Source organism: Solea senegalensis, linkage group LG1, assembly GCF_019176455.1.
Source record: "Solea senegalensis isolate Sse05_10M linkage group LG1, IFAPA_SoseM_1, whole genome shotgun sequence".
In the NCBI taxonomy this organism is placed as follows: Eukaryota; Metazoa; Chordata; class Actinopteri; order Pleuronectiformes; family Soleidae; genus Solea; species Solea senegalensis.
In genome coordinates, this window is record NC_058021.1 from 8,291,185 (window position 1) to 8,314,351 (window position 23,167).

Consider the following 23,167-nt stretch of genomic DNA (forward strand, 5'->3'; position numbering starts at 1 on the left):
CAGATATGGGTGGTCAAAGGTCAAGGCAGCTCATGTGTCTGTCATTTTTTTTAGCCCATGCTCATTCTGCCACTTGAGTTGTTGAATAAATTCTCAACTTCTGATGCACAGAACACAAACAAAGCAAAGCAACTGACCCACAAAAACGTTTGGCAGTGCGTGACAGAGCTCCATTCAAGGTGAATGAGAAGTTGTTCTGTTGACACCTCCACAGCACAAGTCGAGTCAGCTGTGTAACTAACTTTCATTGAAATTTAAACAATGGTCAATCATTGCAAAACAATACAAATGCCTTTGTAAATGACAATTAGATTAAAAAGTACAGAGCAAAGTAATCATATTAATTAGATAAGGAAAATGTATTTATTCAACAGTACGATAAAATAAATGAATGCATACAGTTTATTATCAGACATGGCCATATGATGACTAAAAACTTATTTGAAGGTTTTTATGATATATACAGATGGACAGATAACTAACATGAATCTGGTTCTGTTCAAAACATGCAGGGTAGTGTCTTCCTCCTCATTGTGCTTACAGGTCAGGAAATGTCTCCGGGAGACACGACAACCAAACTCTCACAACAGCGTCAACTCCACGTCCTTCATTCAACAGTTCACCTCTACTGTGTCATTCATATTATTTCAACAACTAGAAGCTGTCTACTGGGTTTCATATACCTATGGTGCATGTTATGCGTGATTGCTCCGTTTCATTTGGTTAGCGGTTACATATACGAGTTTGCTTACATTTAAAAATACAAAAATATATTACCTCTGTAGTTATTCAAGGAAAGCATTTGCACATGTAGTAGCAGTATCTGTTACCTTCATTGTGACTTTGTTGTACCCCACACAAGTAACAAGGACATTTCTATACGTGAAATTCAAGTAAACAACATCAGGTCAAATAAAAAAAAAGAGAGATATTCAAGGACCTCATGCATAATGCAGTGTAAGAAACAGAAAAGAATTATAACAAGTGTTGAGTATACAGGGAAACGGCATCCTTTTAGACAGTTATTTCATAAAGTAAATGGGGTCTAGCTTTCTTAGTTTGGGTCCGGCCCGCTGCTCTGTCTCCTGTACAGAAGCGCATGCATCTCAATAGGATCGGTTTCACTGATGGTTTTCATAGAAGTTTTTGTTTATCAAAAATGACACTTGTGTGACCAGGAAACCACCCTGTTGGGTGTCATTTTGGTAAAGCTGGAAGAAAATTTATTGACCTCCAGCATACAGTATGTGTCTGTGCAGTGAAGAAATCTGCACTATTCTTCCACATGTAAGGTAAGGTAAAGATCCATGTGGTACATGTGAAGATGTCTCAAATTATCTTGGGTAAATGAGATCACGAAGAAGACGGGAGCAAAACTCAACATTTCTAAATATTTTACAGATGGCTTCGATTGGAGCTCCACACAGAAACCTGGCAAGAAGCAAAAGGCAGGGTCCAAAGGCGTCTCTTTTGTTAGGATGTAGACAATACTGTTCCAGTGCAGCATTGCCTTTTTTTTTTTTTTCCATGTACTCTCGGTACTACGTTCAGGCACACTTCTCTGTGTGTGTGTGTGTGTGTGTGTGTATGTCTCTGCTCTACTCGGACTTCCGCTCTTTTTTTTTGTATACAGTACATATTAGGATCACAACTTGCATAGTGTAACAGCACAGCACCCAAAAGAAACAAACATCCTTTCCCTCTGCATTTCTTGCCTTAAAAAGCTGAATAGCAAAAGGCCAATTCATAGCATGCCACTCGGCTGGCCATCATTAAACATTTCTGCACGTTCCACGATCCACCTGCACAGTGGGGTTGATGCTGGACGTCAGTGTCATCCAACACAAAGTAATACTGATAGACAAAACACAACAAATACTGCAGAGATCAGTGCCATGAGTACACAAGACTTGGAATAGTACTGACTTTTTTTCTTTTTTTTTGACGATACGACTGCTGAGAAGTGGGGGTTGCACATGTAGTACTTTGGCTCAGTAGAAAATAGAATCAAAAAGGAATATGTGCACCAAATGCAAACAAGTCTTTGAATATATCTCTGTACAAAGGTCAGTTAGGTGGTGGTGTGTTTTCTGAACTGAGGACACATCATCTGTGGGCTACAAATAAGTCATTTCAGTTGCTTCAAAAGTGTTAAATGCTAGCTAAGTATTTTCAACAACAGGTCCTCTGTCAGACTTGGACTTAAAGTGATGTTTGTCTGCCAGCCTGGCTACATGCAGCCAATACCCCAGCCGTCTTCAAAATTAGGTCGTGTAAATCAACAGTCAGTTCATCTTTAGGAAAAGCCAGCTGTGCTCATGGTAAACCACTTTGAGATGTTCCTGTCGTAATGCTAATGGCTGTAGATGTTTTGAAAGACATTTTAGAACATAAATATGTGTCCGTATTGTTAGCATGAAGACGGTCAACGTATAGGTGTAGTACTTTTTGAGTTCCTATGAATGAAGACAGATAAAAAATATAACTGCGCCCTGCCTTGTCGAGTTCATAGTGGAGGGAGAAGACATTAGGACACCTGTAAAACAGGAGCCTTTAGGCATTATGTCCCTGAAATAGGCCCTTCTGACCACAGTCATTCTGTGGTTCACAGGAACATCATATTTCAGAGTCAAATGCTGGCAGAAATATTAACCAGGTCTTGGTGTGTTTGGGAAAATACTTTTCTAGCTTCTCCATCCTCTTTTGGTTATTATGTGCTATTGTTGCCCAAGGATATTATTTCTCACTCTCCTTAGATGCTCTTTTAGTTCATGGCGTGCTGGCGGATTGTGTGAAAGATCCAGTCCATCTTAGTAGTCCAGCCACCATGGTGAGCATCGTTCATCTGCTTCATGAAGTAGTCAAGGGCCTCTTGCTCGGTCTTGTCCAGGGCCAGGGTCTTCCTGATGTAAGCAATGTCGTCAAATGACTGCAACTCTGGCATGCCGGAGCCCAGCATCATGGAGAAGAGATTAATGAAGAGGTTGGCATGCTGCCGGATCGCCAGGTACGCTTTGTAACACATTTCCTGGAACCTGAGGTAAAGAAGAAGAAAAGAAATAACCCAAAGCAATGGAAGCAGATGAGATGAGAGAGAAAACAATCAACAGATCAGCACAGTCAAGCTGAAAACTCTGCACATCTGCCATGAAAAGGAGATTAATCCTCCTAAAAGTTACATTACATTAAGTCTGATGAACCACCCATTTTTTAAGCTTTGATTCAATCATTAATTCAAGTATCATTTTTCTGGTGCTACCTTTCGAACTCCCTTGTTTTGGTGCACTCTTGAGTTCCTTTGCTGATGACGATCAAGAAGTCCTGAGTAAGCACAAAGGGCACCCGTTCCCTCTTATACCCAAATTTCTTCTTTTTGTGGTCAAGGAAATGGCCGAAGTCTATGTGGAACAGCTGTGAAAATAGAAGAAAAAACATTAAATACATTAAAGTATTTAATAACAACAATTAAACAATTATCACAGCTGTGTATCACATAAAGAATATCAAACATAATATTTACCTGTCCATCATCTTTGACCATAATGTTGCTATTGTGTCTGTCTCCTATTCCCAGGATAAATGTGGCTACACAGTAGCCTGCACATGAACGTGTGAACAGATCTATGGCCTGGTCATACCTACGGAATCAAACAAAATGGGAAATATTTCAGTCGCAGAGAGGGTTATGGTGACTGTGGCGTATTGCTCTGACTTAAGGAAGAAATCATTGTGTGAATGAATCAAGAAAACCACTCAACAATCAAGCTGTACAGGTCACAGTTTTAACAACTCACATCTCTCCCTTGTTCTTATCTTTAAGCCACTGATGCAGTGTGTGGCTGTTGAACTGCAGTGCCCCCTTCAGGCCTCCTTTACACTGGATCTGCATGATGGTGTGAGAGTTCCTCACCACCTCGATCAACCCAACGCAGTCACCGATTGAGAGGCAACCGTACGGCAGCATCCTATGAGCATGGGGAACATTTAGAGAGGCAGCGGTGATGATCGTTATAATAAATGAGCCCAGGTGGACGACAGGGTTTGCCTCTCATCTGCATTCACGCATACAGTGGAGAACATGAAAAGTCCAACGCTAACAATGTGTACCAGCATCCTTGCTGTCATGGAGAAGTGAGGAGCCTACCTGAGATCAAGGCCTTGGTTCTGCCAGATGTTCTCCATTATCCTAATGATCTGCAGTGTCAGCATGTCCTGCCTCAGATCTGCGGAGGCAAAAAGAGACAAGGAGGTAGAAGACAGTCAGGAGAAAACTAGCTGCTTAGCTAGTCTTTGATCAGCTCCGAAAGAATTATTATGGAGCAGAGCTGTCAAAGTCAAGTTTGTCACAGACAGTGAATGCAGCAAAGTGCGATTCAAATAACGTGACATGTTTTCCTCTAAATTCCATGTTAAGAGCTTCTACGAGGTTGTGTTTGTGTATCATGATATGCCCTACAGGCACAGATTGAAAATTGCTGCATGCTCAGCAAGAAGACTGTCAAGTCTGTGTGAGAGAGAGTTTCTGTGAGAGTCAGAGAGGCAATGATGTAAAAAGTAGAAAAGCAGATAGTAAGAAGAGATCCAGAAACACATGGAGAACACTTACCATCTCCATTTTTGAAGATGATTTCATTGTTCTGAAAGAGCAACTCTGACATCATATCTGGGTTTTCCCAATTAAGCCATAGAGGTCGCTTGGCTGATGACATCATCCTGCATTCCTCCAGGCTGAAACAGACACACAGATTTTTTAAGAGAAAGAAAAATAACAGAGTGGAGACACTCGGCTACTGTGCTAATGAGCCATGTTGTTGTAAGATGTTGACTTAGAGAAAATGTATAGCATACAATGATTTAGCTGTAAAATATAATATAAAATATAAATACAAATAAAATGAAACTGAGACCACCTCAAAACCATATATAATGCTCATTATGTCATCCACATCAAGTCATACAGACTTGGTTTATTGTGTTCTAAAAGCAATGTGCTAATTATGTCCCTAAAAGTACTTTATCTACACACAAAATGCAATATGAATTACACTTAATTGTATTTTGAGCCTTAAAGACAGAAAGACAAAAGCAACACCTGCAGAGGAAATGAATAATAAATGCCAACGGCTACAGAGGAGAGTGTTAGATAAGAGAGTGCTGATGTACCGCAGGTTTCCCAGCTGATGAGCAGGATTCAGTGGGGAGGTGAAGCTTTGTAGTGCATCCATGTAGTCAGGTCTCCTCATCTGCTCCACCAGAAACTTCATTTGAACCTTAAAAGAGATAAAACAAATGAAAGAATCTGTGTTTTCCATTAATTACCTAGCCTGCAGCAGCACACAGTCGCATTTTTATGGCCACAGTTTCAAAATGAACACTCTTATCTCTTATAAAAACATTAAAGATCTCGGGTGTTTTTCATCATTGCTTCGTTGCAGAGCTGGACACGGTGCATCAATTTGCTCAGTCTCAGCCCCACAGACTCACCACAGACAGAACCTAATTCTGTGGTAAACATAATATCAGTTATTAATAAGCTGGTGCTGAGCAGCCTGGTAAACAGACAGTAAATATGCAGGCAGATTACTGCTGCTCTTCAGCACAATTGTTTTTGAGGTAATGCAGCTTCAAAGAAGGCTGCTCAGTAATAACATTTATCCTCTGGCAGCCGTGTAGGAGGTCAACACCCTGAGCAATGATAAGTGAAAATAGCCTAAGGGACTTTATAATCCTGTGGTTAGACTAGTTGAGCGGATGGACACAGGTCATTTCATCATATATACCAGATTAAACTGTTCAATTCAATATTACTTAAAGCGCCCTTTACAGTTAAGCAACTAAAAATATCAGGGTTTTACCCCATTACAGAAATAAACAAACATACATTTGCATGTCTAGAAATACGTGACATAGTCAACCTTCAGTTGACATCTTCAGATCCCTTATTTCCCTTGTATTTCCCAAGATAAATTAGGAATTACACCTAGTGTTTTAGTGTGTTTATCTTCATTAGTGACAGTTTAGAAATCAACAAAGCACAGCAAAGTTCGTATTGATAAAATATTTAAAATCCAATTGTTATGCTTCTTTCTACAATATAATATAATTGTATTATTCATCTTTACTTATTGCTTTAAAAATCACGCCATGCTTTAGAAAAGTATTATCCTGGTTAAATAGCTTGGTTAAACCACATTCAGCTGCAGGGACCTAAAGGCTGTCCAAACTCTTATGGCTCTCCTTTATTGTTGCATCTGTGAGGCCAGACTGACCAGATGTTGTCACAATTAAACTCAACGATTCAGTGGATCACATTTAACAGCTTGCGGCTGTTGGGTTACCTTCTGTGCCTCATCTTTTTTCTCCTGTTTGAGGAGCTCAGTGAGATTGATAAGTTTCTCCATGGCCTCCACCTGTCTGCCCAGGTGCTTGAGATACATGCCACAGGCCCGGCAGTACGATTCCAGCAGCAGGCCAAACCGCTGGCTCACCGTCTTGTTGTGCATCTCTGACCTGTGAACATAAATGCAAGGGCAAAAGAATTATGCACAAGCCTCTGTAGACATCACAATCTGGAACAAGGCAGTTAAGTTACATCCAAATAGCTACTGAGACCATTTGAAATGAACTCACTTTAAATGCCAGAAGAAGAAATGTCCTATCCTTTGATTGGTTAATGCCTTTTTCAGCAAGAAGCGTGCAAGTGGGTTATCAAGGTACTGTTCATACTTTAGAACCTACATAGACAAAGAAACACATCCCAAAAAAGTTAAAACAATGTAGAAACCAGTAGAGTATATGAAACTGAAACCTTTTTCCATTATAGATACAAACCTGAACTAGTTGAATGAGATACTGAGAAAGTTTGTCATCTGTCAGATATTTCTCAAGGCACTTCACGGCAAACTCTCTGATCATGGGATCGGGGAAGTTGCAATCCAGCAACTCCATGGCTTGTTCTGGCTTGATAGCAGGCCAGTCCTTCAGAAGGCAATACATCTGAAATAAAAAAAAACATATAAATAACCACTTTAATACTAGACACCTGATTTGTGACATTTCAATGGCAATTCATGTTGGGCACATCTTAGACAAGTCTATTCTGACACATGATTGTCATTCAAAATGACAGAAACCTGAGCCTACCTGTGCAACCTCATCTCTGGAGTTCCATTTCACGGCCAACAGGATCTTTGGAAGGATCTCTGGCATGTTGACACAGTCTTGTCTAAAAACAGTTGAGAGAAAAAAAGATGGTTTCATCTCGTTCAATCCCACATGTTTGATCCTTTTGATCAAGTTGGGATTTGTGTGACTTGTGAAAAAATGTGTATTTTTAACAATTATATTTGAAATATTTATAAAGACACACAGGTTGTTGGAGTGAGCTCTATGTCCTAAAGCGATCCTTTGCATTTTTGTGAATGCAGTGGCAGCACCTATTCTGTGTTTTAATGCAGATGCTGCTACTTCATTCCTGATAACCAGTGTTCTCATGCAAGTTTAGTACTGAAATGTAAATACAACAAAGTACATATTTGACAACATTTAAGAGCTTCCCTTGCAGTCTTAGACCAATCGCCACCGCACATGTAGAACAAGACTTCAGTAAATGGATTTCAAGTTGAACTTTTTCATCCTCTCACAACCATCTCACGTTGTAAAATTTCTATTCCTGTAGTGTCAGTGGCCATGACTTGTGGAGTAACAGTGTAGAGAAGAACAAGTGTAATTTACTTTAGTTTAGGGCCCGTGGTTATGTATAACAGAGGTTGGGAAAACTTGGCTTGGTTAGTGAATATCCAATCCAAATAGACAACTCATACATTTATAGACCCTCAAAAACTTCACATCATGTTTTGCAACCACAGACACATTACCTGTGCCTCCACAGAAAGTCTTTCTCCTGCTCAGTGATTTCAGACAGCGGGTCTCTGTTGCATACCAGTCGTAGCTGCTCATTATCGCTGTCAGTCAGGGGGTTGTCACGTGCCAGTCTGTTACTCTGTGACACCATATCACACAAGATTTAATAAAATGTATCAATCAATGTCAGCATCAAATGGACTAGTGTTGCATAAACCTTAATGTGTGAATAAAACAGCAATATTATGTCAGTCTGTACAACATGATTGACCTATGATGAGGCAGCTGTTTAGCATATAAAAAATCTGATTTCACAATGATTGAGATAAAAAAAAAGAAGCTTGTTATCTTACCAAACCAGTGTGGCAGTAATTGAAACCTAACTCTCTGGATATATTCCAGTTTGCATGATCCTCAATGGTGGTCATATCTGGGAACTTGACAGGGCAACTGAAATGGTCAAACTCCAGTTCAAGACAAGGGGTTTCCTGCATGTTTAGACAGCGTTGGAAGAGGAAAGGTCAAAGAAAGATGACTGGGTCAATGGGGTATTAATTAAGTAGAATAAGAATCTTGGTTGCTTAAATCTTATAAACCCCTATAAACCTTGTTATGAGCTCAATTAACACCGAGCCATGAGACTTAGAGATCTGCAGACATAGGCAGAATACTGCACATATTTACATCATTATTCTCTAATACATTCTTTTCTAAATGCTATGATTACCTGCATCCTATAATTGCCATCATAATTCTTATTTATTTTTTTACAGAATATTATTCTATCAAGACATTTCCATGGCAGTAGAGAGGAGAGCAAAAATACTTTGGAAATCAATAATTTAGATCAATATTTGCTCTGTGCACTCACTACTGCAATGAGTCAAAATAACACCCAGAGCATTAATATTTGCTGTTCACCTTGTTGGGGTTGGAACCTGTGACACCGATAGGATTTAACAGGTCCTCCAAACCGTGTGGGACAGGCCAAAGGTTGAGAGCCATCTTTCCTGCTACTAATGTGTGGGTATAGTCAAACAAGTTGATATTGCCCCAGGCCAGAGGACAGTGCTCCTAGAGGAAAATACAAGTGGAATGATGCAAATGAAGATTAAACATGTTAACAGCTCGGGGCTATTAGACAGAAAGGCAAGGAATTTGCTCATTCCCATGCAGAAATTAACTGACCTTGTTAACAGCTTTGCCTCACTAAAAGAACAACTAAGCAATGTGGTGAAATTCAAATCACCACATTGCACCGAACATGTTCACATTTTTCACAAAATATGTGATATCAAATTATTCACAATGTGTAATTACACTCTAATTCCTAGTTATTATTAAAAAGGAGCAATATTGTAAGTATTCACTGTTGCTTCTTCTTCACATTTGACATTTTGACACTTCATAGAAGTAAAACCCTAATTGTAAATAATCAACCTAATGAAGATCAAGTTCTTTTTATCTTCCTCAGTTCCCAAGGAGCATGCTCGCTTACTGTTACACTATCCTGACTTACAAATACAGTAGGCCGCATTCACACCCGGTATTAACATCCATCCTCAGTGATCCGATTACATGTAGATTGTGCCAAGTGCAACAATTCACACCTGGAATGAAAAAGCATCCTGGATGTGTCCCATGAGATCTGTTTTTGCTTCCCTAATCTCACTGCACCAATGACCCCCTTTACACCTGGCATTAGAATACGTTTTCAGCAATCGGATAGCGTTTCACCACATGTATTTACACCTAGTATTAACACGCATCTCCGGTGTCCACAACAAGATCCGATTGATATCCGATCACAGTTGGGTGTCTCTAAAATAATTGTAAGGTCTTGACCTTACCATGTAAAGTGCCTTGAGATAATGAATGTTATGAATTGATTGCTATACAAAGCTGAATTGAAGTGAAATATAAGTGTTAATATTGTGGTGGTGGCAACAAATAAATCAACATAAGCGCTGATTAGTGTCAAAAATACTGTGGCTTAGAGGATGTCAGCTGAGGAGGCTGTCCCTAATGCCTCCTGAGAAAATTACTGCAAATTCTTGCATTTCAGGAAAGTGACCGTATGAGTCCTCAAACCACCTACTGCTGTGGGTAATAGGATCAGATTTGAGGACATATTGAGGATGGAGTGGATGTGTTCAGACCTGTACTTGACACAATCCGACTGTGATTGCTCTACTCTAGGACAGATGTTAATACCAGGTCTGAATGGGATCAAATTCAACAGAGCTGTTGTTAATGCTAAAAATCTGACCTGTGGTTTTCCTGCAAAAACAATTGAAAATGTCTTCTGTGAAAAAGACCTACACATATGCCAGACATACTGTTTAATTTCAAAGTAGCATTCACTGCTGACCTCTTTAGCACCCTTCCTCCCCTTCACAGAGCAGATGGAAAGGCAGAGTCTTGCAGCACTGGGGATGTCTGGAATGTACATGTCGTAGTTAAGCCACTCATTCCACCTGGAATAAAAAGGGAAACAACAATCACCATAATCAATAACATCAGCACAGCTGAGTGAAAATGCTGCCTAAACAACACTAAACGTCACTAAATGTGTACTACCTAGGGTTTGAACAGGGCACCCGCTGAGTGTTGACATTGTCACATAACTGCTCTCCACCATGGTATATTCCGGTCCTGACGTAGATCTGGAGAACAACAGATTTATATACTAAGTCCTTGCTTAATAATGACATATTTCAATGCATATCCAAATGGATGTTAGATTATAGTTGGGATTAATTTAAATCAACAAAAAAACTTAAAAGAAAGCAAAATGAGGTGGTTACAGCACCACATTAACATGCTGTATTTGTACCTTGTCAATGTCTCTGATATTGACATTGACGTATGTGGCACACAATATCCTGATCCTTAGTGTTCCGTTTATAGTCCACAGAGACTTGGTGGCTGTTTCCCCATTCATGTAAGGTGTCGCTGTAGATATTCGCCTTGCATATGATGGCATGGTGAAATTGTCCATGGGCAACTGAGAGTACAAGCTGTCTTTTGACATTAGCATCAGGTTAGGCATCCGTCCCAGCATGATACAGCTGCGCACATACTGTTGAGGGCAGACAAAGAGACGTTTTGAAGTCATTCTGACTTTTTCAAATCCATTTACATTACGAGGTTTAATTATTTGATTTTACCGCAAGAACTCAGCAACAACGGAAAGATTCAACATTTTGTAGACATACCATGATATGTAAGGTCTATTGTTCAGTCAACAGATTTTACAGGCAGCAAATTCTATCATGAATTAAATTTTTTATCATGAATGTCAAGTTAATTTGCACTGGTTAACAATTTGATGTACAGTAGATATATTCACTCTTTAAGGGTTATAGCATCCAATGCAGCTAAGCAAGGGTTAAATTAGATTACCTTGTACTGACTCAGAGGGTATTTCTCCAGTAAGTACTCATCACAGCCACAGACTTTGAGGATGTATTTTCCCTGATACTCCTGCACACACATCTTCAACTGCTCCTGAGAGAGCAGCATGCTGCGTGTCTTCTTACGAATGGCTTCTGCTATTACCTGCTCTGGCACATAGTCATGGTTGATTTTTAGGGTATACTTCTGTTTGTCATTGCTGGGTGACACAATAACCCAAATGACGACTATGATTTGACCTGAAGGAAAGAAAGAAAATATCACTATTTCAAACACTATTATTTTTAACATACTGAATAAGGAAATAGAATAACTTGAATGATTCTGAGAATTTTCCTCCAAGGCAATGGAATAGTAGCTTACCTTTATCTAGTTTGTTGTAGATGTGTCGGGGAAGTTCTACTGAGGATTCTACATTTGGAGGGTACACGTACAAAGCTCTACTGTGTGGTCCGTTGTTGTCTCGGAGGTCCACAGCTTCTTTGCAAACATTTAAAATGTTCCTCCTGAAGTCCTGAACTTCTGAATCTTTCACCACATCAAACTCACATATAGGCATTCCAATAGCAAAACCTAGAAGACAAAATAAATACAAAAACAGAATTTTGAGTAAATTGACCTAAAAATGATTTTAAATGTATTTTTCATGGCATGTAAAATTAAAACATTATGCATTTCATAAGTTTGGATATGTTGTGGCCAGAATATTCCACTGGTATTATGTTAATCCTCCTGACTCACAGCCAATGGATGTTAGAGTGCATTAATATAAAGCACAGTAGGTTGTTTTGTAAGAGCATAAGAATTCAAGAGCCATACCTATCTCACGGTTGAGAATCTTCTCTTCTCTGTTGCCCACTGGCTCAATAACTTTGAGAAAGGCTTGGAAGAGTCTAAGATCACACAACCTCCGGGTCTCATCATAAAATTCCTCCCGTTCTGCCTCCTGAGTGACGCTGACAAAGATGTAGGAGCTCTCCTCTTGCAGCAGATGGTATAGAGGGTACTTCCTGGCCTCTTTGAAAAGCTCATGCTTGACTGTGATCAGTGTGGCCTCCCGGAGGCACTCCAATGTAAGAATCATGCCATTTGGCAAGAGGCAGTCCACTAGGATGCTGGGGGGCATCAAGTGCATCCCCCATAGTTCTCCCGAAGAAGGCCTGGGAGGCATGGTTGTGCCAGCAAATCTGTTCCTTTCAGAGGCTGGTAATTATCAGATGAGCGATGTCAACTAACTGTGAGACAGAAGGAAACAGAATTAAATACCAGTCACAGACCTGAGTACTAAAATACAAAACAGTGATAGTAAGTATCTCACATTAGTCATTGTAGACCTGTATAGGAACTGAAAAAACATGAACATGTTAAATACACACTCCTGTGGGTATCCCAATTTAACACGGAATGCCAAGCTTTTGTGAAATATATATGGTATGTATTAAACATAATTATACTTATGGTGCTTATGCTTATAAGTTATTGTATGGTTAAGTATTTTTGTTTGTTTTTCATTATTTATGTCCAGACTTAGACTTAGATTAGCTTTCATTCAGATGTACACATTATTGGTGCACAGTATAACACTGAATGTTGATAAAGGTCTGTCTGTCTGTCTATCTAATGAAAAGACATCAAGGCAACTGCCTAACGATTGTATTGCTTTGATGATTTTGAGGGTATTTTCAATCAGATATGCAAATAATACCACCACATTTATGACAGCCTTAACGACGTATCTTGCTTTAAGATAAGACATCACTTTGTTTACTGAAATGTAATAACATGAGCGTTTAAACTGACGGACATACAACTTATCATTGTTTTACATGAAGACATATGTTTATTTTTCACTTTAAACGAGTCAGTGTTAAGATAACTCGTGCCAGGTGGTGTGAAACAAAATAAATTCAAAAATCATGTAAACAATCCTGCTAGCTATCAAGTAACACCCACGCTCACTTCAATGTGGCTAACATTACTAAGGTTTAGCTTTTGGCCCAGGCTTGATAGTCACCTCGACTAGCCTCAGTTAAATGCTGCTGTTTTTACTTGGTGGGTTAGTGTTATGTGGTGTTTTTGTTTTTCTGTTTTAAGATAGCTAACTAGCTTGCAATGCTAACCAGATTCACTAAGCGGATCAATGTCATTTTGCAATATAAAAACATCCACTCACATACAGGCTAATGCTAGTCTGGCGTTACTAAAGTGATTTGGGTGCGACCATATAATTTGCCCTCTGAATTTTTTTTGTGTGTTTTGATGAACAAGAAAAAATAATACATAATAAAATATGAGTGGGAAAAAAACACCATGCTACCTGTGTCAGATAACTAACGCCACCCGGTTAGCCGCGAAGCCACTCAGCCAGCACAAACATTAGCATCGGCTAGCTGTCTTAAAATCCCATTCGTGCCCGCTCTTGAAGTCTCAGCCAGCGGTGCTAGCTCTCTAACCTTAGTCCATCCAAGCAATGACACCGAGGCTCGGACAGTCCCGCTTCTGTGAGGAAAAGGACGCCACTAGCTCCCGAAAATGTTGTCAATACGCTGTAGTGGAATAAGTATATAATAGTTCATAATGTCCCCCATTGTGCTGTCCCCAATACACACTCCTTTCAGTTTGGTAGCACGCTAGTTCCACACAGCTAGGCTGCTCGAGGATTGCTAGCACCATCATCATCATCATCATCATCATTCATGGACCGCCCTCACTCCCTCTCACAGCAAACACACACTGGTGTTAAGCTGCTGGGCAGATCAGCCTGTACTGTCATGAGATGAGACTCAGGAATTCACTGGAAACCGCTTCACATCTCTAGAATTCCACCAAAAAGCACATGAGGGAAAACAAACTGAAGCAGAGCGGTTATTTTGTTCCTGCGCAGTCATAGAGATGCAGCATTAGCATTATGGACATTCCAGTGAAAAAAGCACAGTACTAGTAGTAATAATAATAATGTACTATAATAAAGGAAAAAATGAAGGTCCATATCACAATACAAGAAAACAAACAATGAATAAAGATTGTCTTACCTATATTGCAAATTGTGCTTTATTGTTATTGTACATATGTTTTTGTTTCCCTTATGTCAAACAACATAACATTTCAATGGATCTCAATGGTTTACATAACTCAGGATAATGATATTAAAATAAAGGAAAACGGAATTAAATGATAGTGATAAAAAAAAAAACCTCAGACAGGGGTGTGTGTTTTACATGGAGATAACCAACACTTGCAGTGAGATGAGTGACGTCAAATACAAATATCAATGTATGTAGTCATTACAACGTCAGAGATAAAAAAACACGTTTTTTATGTGATGACCCGGACGTGGATTCATTAACTGTGCACTAGTTTGCAGAAACAGAATTATTGGTATTTTGTTTGGCCACATTTGTGTGTCTGTAAGCAAACTTTCTGGGGAGATAGGTTATGGCTCAAGGAAGATATTATTCACTTTGAGGGTGATCCAGACATGGATGCTAATTTAAAGATTCTTTTATTATTATTATTATTATTTTTAAATTTAAATCCATTCTTAACCTTGTGAGAAGACCATGGCAGAGGTTTGCTCTTTCTGAGTGCTGTCTCTATTTATTATAGCAATATTTTTGATACATTACATTACATGTCATTTAGCAGACGCTTTTATCCAAAGCGACTTACAATTGAATTGAGTACAATCAGCCAGGGGTGGAATCAAACTTGCGACCATTGCGACTATGATGTCTTTCGCACACAGGGTACCGGTCTTAACCACTGAGCCACTGCACCATACATATTTAATGTGTGCTCAAAAACAGTCATAACACTCACTGTACTTGGTCATATTTTTAGAGACACTACAGGCTTTTACTTGTCGGTTCAAATATGTTTTGGTATTCTCATATCAAGTGCACTCTTATAATGCTCCGTATTTAAGATTACAGGTTCAATAAACTTTCTTCTTAACATGTAACCTCAGAACAATTTACAAAGCTTTAACACCATGCAAAATCCAGGCACAGTTGCCCTGTGTAAAAGCCAGCTAAATGTCTGACTGTTTCCGCTGCGGAACAGTCCCTCCACTTTCATAAACATCCACATCCTCAGTGAATGTCAACTGTTCCTAAAGTCTCAGCTGAAGAGGAAAGTTTGCAAGAGATCAGAACAAGGTTGTTCAGTCCCTGTTCATGTCATGTGTTCACCACCAAACCACCATAGGTGTGAACATATTTCACCTCTTGATCTTCCCTATCTCCTCACTCAGTCTGGAGAGGTACTGATTGAGCTTCACCATCATAATGATGAGAGCCCCTCCTGTGATCATGCATGAGGGCCAGAGCAGCGAGTGGAAGACAACGCTGTGGTCATAGAGCCGGGTCAGGAGGACGGTCTCCTGCTGCTCCATCGGGTCATAGTAACATGGGACCTCCTGGTTCACCTTCAGGCGCTCAGAGATGTTCATAATCATCGTGTGCAAAGCCACTGTGTCCTTCTGGCACCTGGGCACATAAAAACACTGCAAACACAGGATTGAGAGACACTGAGGTTACGTCAAGGTCAAAAGGTTTTGTTTATCTCACAACACTGAATACATCACCGTTCATGAATTGTCTTTTTGCTTGACCAGGAAAATCCTATCTGCTAACATTTTCTGCACAGAGAGCAGGATGCATCTATAACCAGGCCAACATCTGACAGTCTCTGCCAACATTCGAAACGGTTCAGTAAATCGTTGTATTTTCCCTCTGGCACATACTCACTTCAGAGCTGGCATCCTGGGTCTCCTCATTGTGGGATAAACGGCTGACACGGCCTGTGTTATTGACGCTCACGTAGACCTGCAGACAGGGGTATTTGGAGACTCTCCAGCAGTCTGACCCACAGTTGTAGGAACAGTTCATGTCTGCTGTGACCGTGGAGTTGCGAACAACACACACACCCTCCTCTGTCCACACACTGTGTTGACATTTAAATGAAAATCCAATTTAATGCAGAAAAAATAAAACAGCATTTTGGCGATCTCATGGTCTGAAATCAACTCTCTTTGAGGTGTAATTTTTTTTCTCCTGAAAATCTGGTTACACAAAGCATTTAGTTTTGCAATTTTCAGCCTGAGAGAGCACTGAAGCAGTTTGTCAACAAGCTTACCTGATGAATAAAACATGTTTGTGACAGGAAAATCAAAGTTAACGCCATCATCATATGCGAAAAGAAGGCTGTAGGCCTACCTGTCTGCATAGGAGCGTAATGTAGTAATCCCCAACACAAAGTACATCATGACAGATGAGAGGATCATCCCAAGACCGAGGAGAATAGCTCGATCTTCACCAGGCTTTAGAGCTGTCACTGTTTTCTTCTTGTCCAATAAATCTACCTCACGAAATTTCTGGTAGATTGACCTGCTGATGGAAAACCACGAGGGGTTGTTATTTATTTTGCCAATGATATGAAAATCAAAGGGCATGCAATTCCCTTTTTAACCTCTGCATTTTGAGAGAATCTCTTGGCCTGAAATGGTGCTGAACTTGTTACCTCCTTTCATTTCCTCTTCCCGACACTGCCGCATTTCTGGCCCCAGCCACAAAGAACATCTTTCTTGATGATCTGTGTCCTACAGTGCTCGCCGACGCCGAACGGAAAGATTGTTGAAAGGACCTGTTGAGAATCCGAGCCAATTTTATATTTAGCTGTAATGCAGCATAGGGTTTGTCACACTGAAATGAATGTCCACTACTAGGACTGTAATCATCAACACACCAATCCACAAAACTACTGTGTAAACACAACAACAACAAATCATACTCCTACCTTTGGTGCATGTTTTCCGTCAGTCACAAGGGGTGTGTTTTTGTAAATATATCCAGTTGGCACAAAAAGAACTAAGTTTGAATCTAACTACCCTACAAACAGCAGTTCCTGGATATCAGACTACGATGATGGGCTGGCACAGGAAGCACCACAGATATACTGTAATAGTCTCCACCAAGTAAACATGCTATTTTAAACACAAAGAAACGCAACAAAAGGGCAAACAAGATGACAGATGTTAATGCTGATGAGGTGCTCCATGTGCTAAAACCTACCTGCTATGTCCTGAACTCTTCAGCTGTCAACACAAAGTCATTGGGTCCTCTCTCCACACAAGAGCAACACCTTCCATGTGCCTCCTCTTTCTCTCTGCAGGTCCTGCCATTTGCAGAAAACACAGTATTCAGTACTGGACATGTGCCATAAACAACATTAGCCTTGATTCAGCAAATGAATGGACATTATGAATTATTGGGTCAATGCAAACCCACTCAGGAAATTGCCAGGTATTTATTCATCAGCACAATGGAACAAAAGAGAAACAAATGTGTTTGCAAGGCCGTGATATTAACTGTGTGTGGTTTTCTACACTTATCAAAGCAATGCTATCACTGCCTTGACAAAATCAATGGAATGCTGCATCATGAGTCAGAGGCAGATAAGAAATACTATGAAATCACATGGTATACCAAAAATGAACAAGAGTAAATTCTGCTGACGAGGCTGCATGGATATACTGTAGTTCACAATAGACTGTGCGTGTTATATCTTTTCATTATACCATGAAGGAAAAAAAACTTTCAACCTGTAGAGAGGGATTATAAAGAGGTCATATTTTTGAGTCTGTCAGCAGCATAAGTTAAGGACTGTTTTTGTTGAAATTTCCTCTGTTTGTAGATTTTAATTTTTACATATTACCTCTTGAATGTGGGAAACTGGGTATGCGTTCCCATGTTTGATGTTTGTTTTATGGTTTTTTTTCAGCACAGAACATTGACTTGTCTTTGTTTTTAAAAATAATCTAATCGTGTTAATGTTGTATTGTTGATAATTTCCTTGGCAACAAAATAGTACATCCCAAGGTATTTACTGACGTTTTAAAATCAAAATCAATCCGATACTGTTCGTTTTCTTTCCTCCAGAAGCAGAATAATAGTAGTACACAATGAAATTGATTTCAAATGATTGGATATTTTGTAGCCAGTCCTCTAACATTTTCATTTATGCGGGGATAACAAACTCAGAAGATTGCTGGAAGAGCACACTGAGAAAACAAGCCAACAAGTTCCTTTTAGATGAGTAATTTCCTTATTGTATTACATTCCCAGCTGCTTAGAGGAAATGTTGCTGAGAGTCAACTCCAGTATGACACAACAAATTTGAAGGAATGACATCTACATTCATGGTTTTCTCAAAACATTCCATGCAGCACTGCATGCATATGCACAACAAAGAGAGGCACTTACACAAGTTTTACGCTTTGGCTGACAACTTTTCTCCTTCGTAAAAGCACGTTGACCGCTGCCCCTCAAGTGCCTCAAGTTCCACACATAACTGTATTGATTTCAGCTAAACACGGAGACGCACACTTACAGGAACTCTGCCTCACCTCTTGTGTCTAGTTTACAGTCAGGCAAAAGATTGCAAAGAGAGTTGTAAATTTGTTGGTAGCCGTGCAGCATTGTTCATGGAGGTTGAAATCATAGTGGGAGGGGACTTCCTCCCTATAACTTAAAAGGAAATGTTTGTGACACTGTTCTTAATGATATATGGGCCAGGTGGTCTCACGCAGGCTTTGAGCCTGATCTTGCAGGACTTTCCAAACTGAAAAGGACAGAAACAAATTAATGCAAAAATGACTTCAAGTATAAACAGAGCTTCATGGTGAAAGTGGCTCTGAATGACAGTAGCCAACACGAAAGGTAATTTCTGAATTCATTTCTGTCCTTCAATCCTTCACTTCTCATATATTTAAAAACCTCCAGTTTGCTCTGTCAGTGTGAACATGTTTATCTCATGTTGTTCAGATTTCCTTATTATTAACGTGAAGAAATTTCTCGCCTGTGCCAGCAGCAGATAGGATCGGCTGACCTCACTGTATATTCTTTACGGGTGTGTCCTTGGTTCAGTTTTCTTTCAGCTGCCTCGCTCCCATCTTGTGACATTGAAAGCGTGACTAAATGAGGGATAAATCTTAATGGCATACATACAGTGAGCCGCGTAACCGAAGAGCTTGAGTTGACCAAAAAAGACCACGCAGACAACAGCTCAAAAGGACAAATGTTGAACTGTACACAAAATATATGCAAACAATATTTTGATATTTGTATTTGGCCAGTTGTTCTATTGAACATTATTATTTGTATCCAAACGTTTGCATTCCTCGTCCAAAAAAGTCAGCACTGCACACGGTGAGTCACCTGCCAAGTGTGAAGCCTGTCAAGTGAACTGTTGCACAGTTACGCAGACGTTCCTTGAATTAATCAAGAGATGTACTTGATAACTGTGCGTTTCTGTACGTGATATGTCATGTTTTGAATGCCTAAGACAAATTTTGCCTCAGGGAAACAATAACAGGTGCATCTCATGTTCCTGCCATAAAGACTATGATACTACAAAGAGGCAAAATGACAATAAAATAAAATAAGAACAAAGTACACACAACAGTTGTGTTGTTATTTGGGATTTACTCATGTTTGAGGAGTCTTTCTTGTCTGTGCTGCGTCATGATTCTTCACCCATTCATTAGATTTTCATTAGATTTTAATTGATCTAATGTTGCGTCAAATAAAGGCATGTAGAACATATGGAGACCTGGGACGTGAGGATTCTGGTGTGCCAGCCTGTACATTTTTACTTTAGTGGGTGTTTACGCTCACCTTGCATGATTAACAGCACTGTGGAATTCAAAGCCTGCGCTGTTATCACCACACTATTTGATGATGAATGTCTCGGGATGTATTTTTTGTCTTGTTCTCCCAGTGATAATTCCTTTCTTGTCAGGTGCTGCAGTGTTTGTTGTCTTTAAAAAAAAGAGCCCCATGCTCCATTGCACGGCATTGCAAAGACGCACAATATTAGTAAGTAAAAGGTACGAGGGAACGGTCTACTAAACTGCATGTCTGCATATTTGTGCATCAATTTATAATCATATTATGCCTATTTTACACTTGTCACCATCTTGCTGACTGAAACACAGCATGTACCATTAAAGTCATTCAGTTATGATGCATCAGAGCATGTCAAGATGAATTATGAACCTATGAATTATCTGAAAATTCATGCTGCAGCCAAATTAGAGCAAAACATAAACACATCATTTATTAATAAACTTGTGGATGACACCTTTAAAGGTTTGATACTTTTGAATTCCCATCTACTACATGCTCTGAGTTGACCCTCTGGATTATCCACACACTCACATGTGTGTGGGATGACAGGTTCTTTGTTTCTCCCTGATAGCTGAAATAATCTCACATCAAAGTTCGAGTTAATTCTACAGCTAAGTCTTTGAGGTCCTACCTCTTGCTGCTGTGTTGTTATGATAATCCAGACTTTGGGCTACATCTGTCAGCAGTGTCTCTCCACCATGGTTTGGCCTCTGAGGGACATCAGCTGACGACCTCTTATTTAAACACTTACCCCAAGTGAACAGGATGCCTGCCATACCTGTGTTAGTAATATGAGTTCCCTGCACAATGCTGCAGTGCTTAAAATGGTTCGGCACAATGAATCTCAACTGTACCCTCAGATATGTGGCTCTCCTCGGGGGGCATTGCTATGTTTGTAGCAGACACTGCTGCACTCCCAAGTGATACAGGAGCGGACATTTCAAACGCCTCCATCTTTACATTTATGTATACGATGTACATGCACAGAATGTTTAAGCAGCTTCATAGTCTCCCAACTGTCAAAACATCTTGCAACATATGGCCACTAGGTGTCTCTGCCACTTCAGAAACTAGAGGAAGAATGAAGGGTTTCCATTTGGCCATGTTGGTCAGAATGTTGTAACAAGTTATATACAAGTTATATATCTTTAGAGCTTATGTATTAAAATACATCATTGTTCAGTGTTGGGTCAGCAAACAGTCACTTGCTGTGTACCATTTTCTGCATTACTTGGTTGTCATGCTATTAAAAAAAGTTAATAGAGTCCTGGATAATCTCATTTACAGATTATCCAGAGAAATGTATGTAAGCACTTTCAGATGTTGTCAGGGATCCTCTTAAGCTTAACATATATACTGTATAACGTAATCTACTAACCACTGTACATATACTCTTAGAAGTCATTAAGCACTTTCCAATTTCTTTACCATCAAATTAGGCATATCTGACCTGTGATTGTTACACAGGTCACAGGTGTTTGTTTTCCCTCGCACTCTTGCCACTAATGAGCTCGTTTGGCTTTCATACCTGCAGCATCAGATCAGCTTATTGTCTGGCCTACAAAAGACCCACTTAGCGATGAACAGTATTAAAAGAGTATAAGAGGCAATTTCTCTGAGGACGTGTAAAGCTCCTTCCTTCCTTCCTTTGAGCTCAGATGATTCCCTCTTAAATTAAACACTGGCCTTAAGCCATTAAAAATAATGACACAACCTATGCAAACAGAAGGACAGCCGGAAAATGTGCGAGCAAATATAGCTTGACTCAAGGGCAGATGGATAGGTATTTGTATTTATTTGAGGTTGGGCCTATACATAGCAAAAGGGAAGTGCACACTGTCTTCAAGTACCTTCATTTGGAGGTGAAACAACAATTTTAGCTTGTCTTTTGTCTCTCAGGGGCTATAAATAGCTCATGCTGAGCAGTGAAGCCAAGCTCCTTGCTCGTTTTTTCTCCCTTTTCTGTCATGCTCCCATAATGCATATGTGTGTGTGTGTGTGTGTGTGTGTGCATGTGTGTGCGTGTGTGCAGTGACTTTTACTTCAGTATTCTGTAGTGATACCATTATTAGGTGAGCTTGCTTTGAGCCTATGTGAATTGCTGGTGCTTGTCGCATAATATGTAATTAATAACGTGTGTTGTGATTGAGTGGAGTGTCATCTGTCCTGCTGTATACTGTATATGTTGACAGTGCTATTATCTTAGGCTAATGGGAAAAATAGAAATACAAAGTTCCTATTGCGTATGTGAATGTGTGCATTTATCTCATTTATCTATTCTTTTTATAGAGATGAAACTCTTGGACTACCTTTCTTTGCCTGTGATAGTCACAAATGTGTTAATGTTCTGTCCTCTTTACACACAAGCATACATACACATAATGAAAAAGGCAAAGGCTGCTGTTGCTAAGGCAGTTGTCAAAGCGTGCCACCACTTGCTTGGCTGCTGATAAATATGCTAAACATGATGAATTTGCAATTTAGAGATTCTCACAGCCGTTAATACTTATTAATGTACAGTACACACATTTGTGCATTGTTCTGCATACACACAACTGATGAGTAGGATTAGAGTCACAGTGAGGAAGTGAATGAGTTCACAATATTTGCCCCCAGAGTGAGTCATACAGTATGTTGCGTAAAGCCTGGCACTGGAGAAGACAGGAGGAATTTGCTTTGCATTCTCTTACTGGCAGCCAAAACACAAACTCATATTTTTGTTCATCATGGCTTCAGGAGAAAAAACAATGGGTAGAATGTGGAAAATCAAACATTCAAACCAACTAAACAGCAGTGAAATTGAAACCTGTTCCCCACCTCAGACATGTTTATAAACATTGAATCTATAAACCTTGATTAAACACTGTGACTAACCAGTAGAATCCTACCAGTTTTGCTTGATATGAAGAAATTACATAAGAATTCAACATCCCCATCACCCATCCATATGTGGCACAAGATATTAGAGTGGGACGTCTGTTGGAGAGCACTAAGATAAATTTGTGGGAGGATCAAATAACTCAGAGACTGGGAGGAAACTGTGTGGACTACAACATCGCACATTATCTGCTGCAACCAAATCCATCACTAAAGTCTGCAATACATGCTACACTTTAAGATTTATGTACAATTACTGAAACTCTACTTTATTGTTGATGTTGATTGCTGGCCTATCTGTCTCACAAACCAATGAACAAGTG

At 39.7% G+C, this 23,167-nt stretch overlaps 2 protein-coding genes across 7 annotated transcripts; both read right to left on the minus strand.

The window, feature by feature from the left end:
* Positions 1 to 344: 344 nt before the first annotated feature.
* On the minus strand, positions 345 to 13,963 carry LOC122769560 (phosphatidylinositol 4,5-bisphosphate 3-kinase catalytic subunit alpha isoform). Of its 3 annotated transcripts, none has more exons than XM_044026188.1 (21): positions 13,734 to 13,963; positions 12,100 to 12,515; positions 11,644 to 11,853; positions 11,269 to 11,519; positions 10,700 to 10,945; positions 10,444 to 10,529; positions 10,235 to 10,340; positions 8,785 to 8,937; positions 8,217 to 8,351; positions 7,878 to 8,002; positions 7,144 to 7,225; positions 6,832 to 6,996; positions 6,631 to 6,734; positions 6,339 to 6,510; positions 5,164 to 5,270; positions 4,607 to 4,728; positions 4,145 to 4,223; positions 3,795 to 3,965; positions 3,521 to 3,638; positions 3,260 to 3,411; positions 345 to 3,035 (listed from the first exon to the last, which is right to left on the minus strand). In XM_044026188.1, exons 2-21 carry the CDS (start codon positions 12,449 to 12,451, stop codon positions 2,765 to 2,767), a joined length of 3,207 nt encoding a protein of 1,068 aa, XP_043882123.1. In that variant the 5' UTR covers positions 12,452 to 12,515; positions 13,734 to 13,963; the 3' UTR covers positions 345 to 2,764. The 3 variants fall into 3 exon arrangements, with proteins under 3 accessions (XP_043882123.1, XP_043882114.1, XP_043882128.1); XM_044026179.1 differs by having other exon boundaries at positions 13,598 to 13,963; XM_044026193.1 differs by lacking the exon at positions 13,734 to 13,963 and adding an exon at positions 12,599 to 12,625.
* A 1,039-nt stretch (positions 13,964 to 15,002) lies between these two features.
* Positions 15,003 to 20,667, minus strand: LOC122761715 (calcium-activated potassium channel subunit beta-2-like). 4 transcript variants are annotated; one of them, XM_044017042.1, is made up of 6 exons: positions 20,599 to 20,667; positions 17,352 to 17,454; positions 16,801 to 16,923; positions 16,497 to 16,670; positions 16,029 to 16,224; positions 15,003 to 15,784 (listed from the first exon to the last, which is right to left on the minus strand). In XM_044017042.1, the coding sequence occupies exons 3-6, from the start codon at positions 16,857 to 16,859 to the stop codon at positions 15,500 to 15,502; spliced, it is 714 nt and encodes a 237-aa protein (XP_043872977.1). In that variant the 5' UTR covers positions 16,860 to 16,923; positions 17,352 to 17,454; positions 20,599 to 20,667; the 3' UTR covers positions 15,003 to 15,499. The 4 variants fall into 4 exon arrangements, 3 of the variants coding, with proteins under 3 accessions (XP_043872977.1, XP_043873010.1, XP_043872929.1); XM_044017075.1 differs by lacking the exon at positions 20,599 to 20,667 and adding an exon at positions 18,543 to 18,777 and having other exon boundaries at positions 16,497 to 16,667; XM_044016994.1 differs by lacking the exon at positions 20,599 to 20,667 and adding an exon at positions 18,543 to 18,776.
* Between the last annotated feature and the right edge of the window lie 2,500 nt (positions 20,668 to 23,167).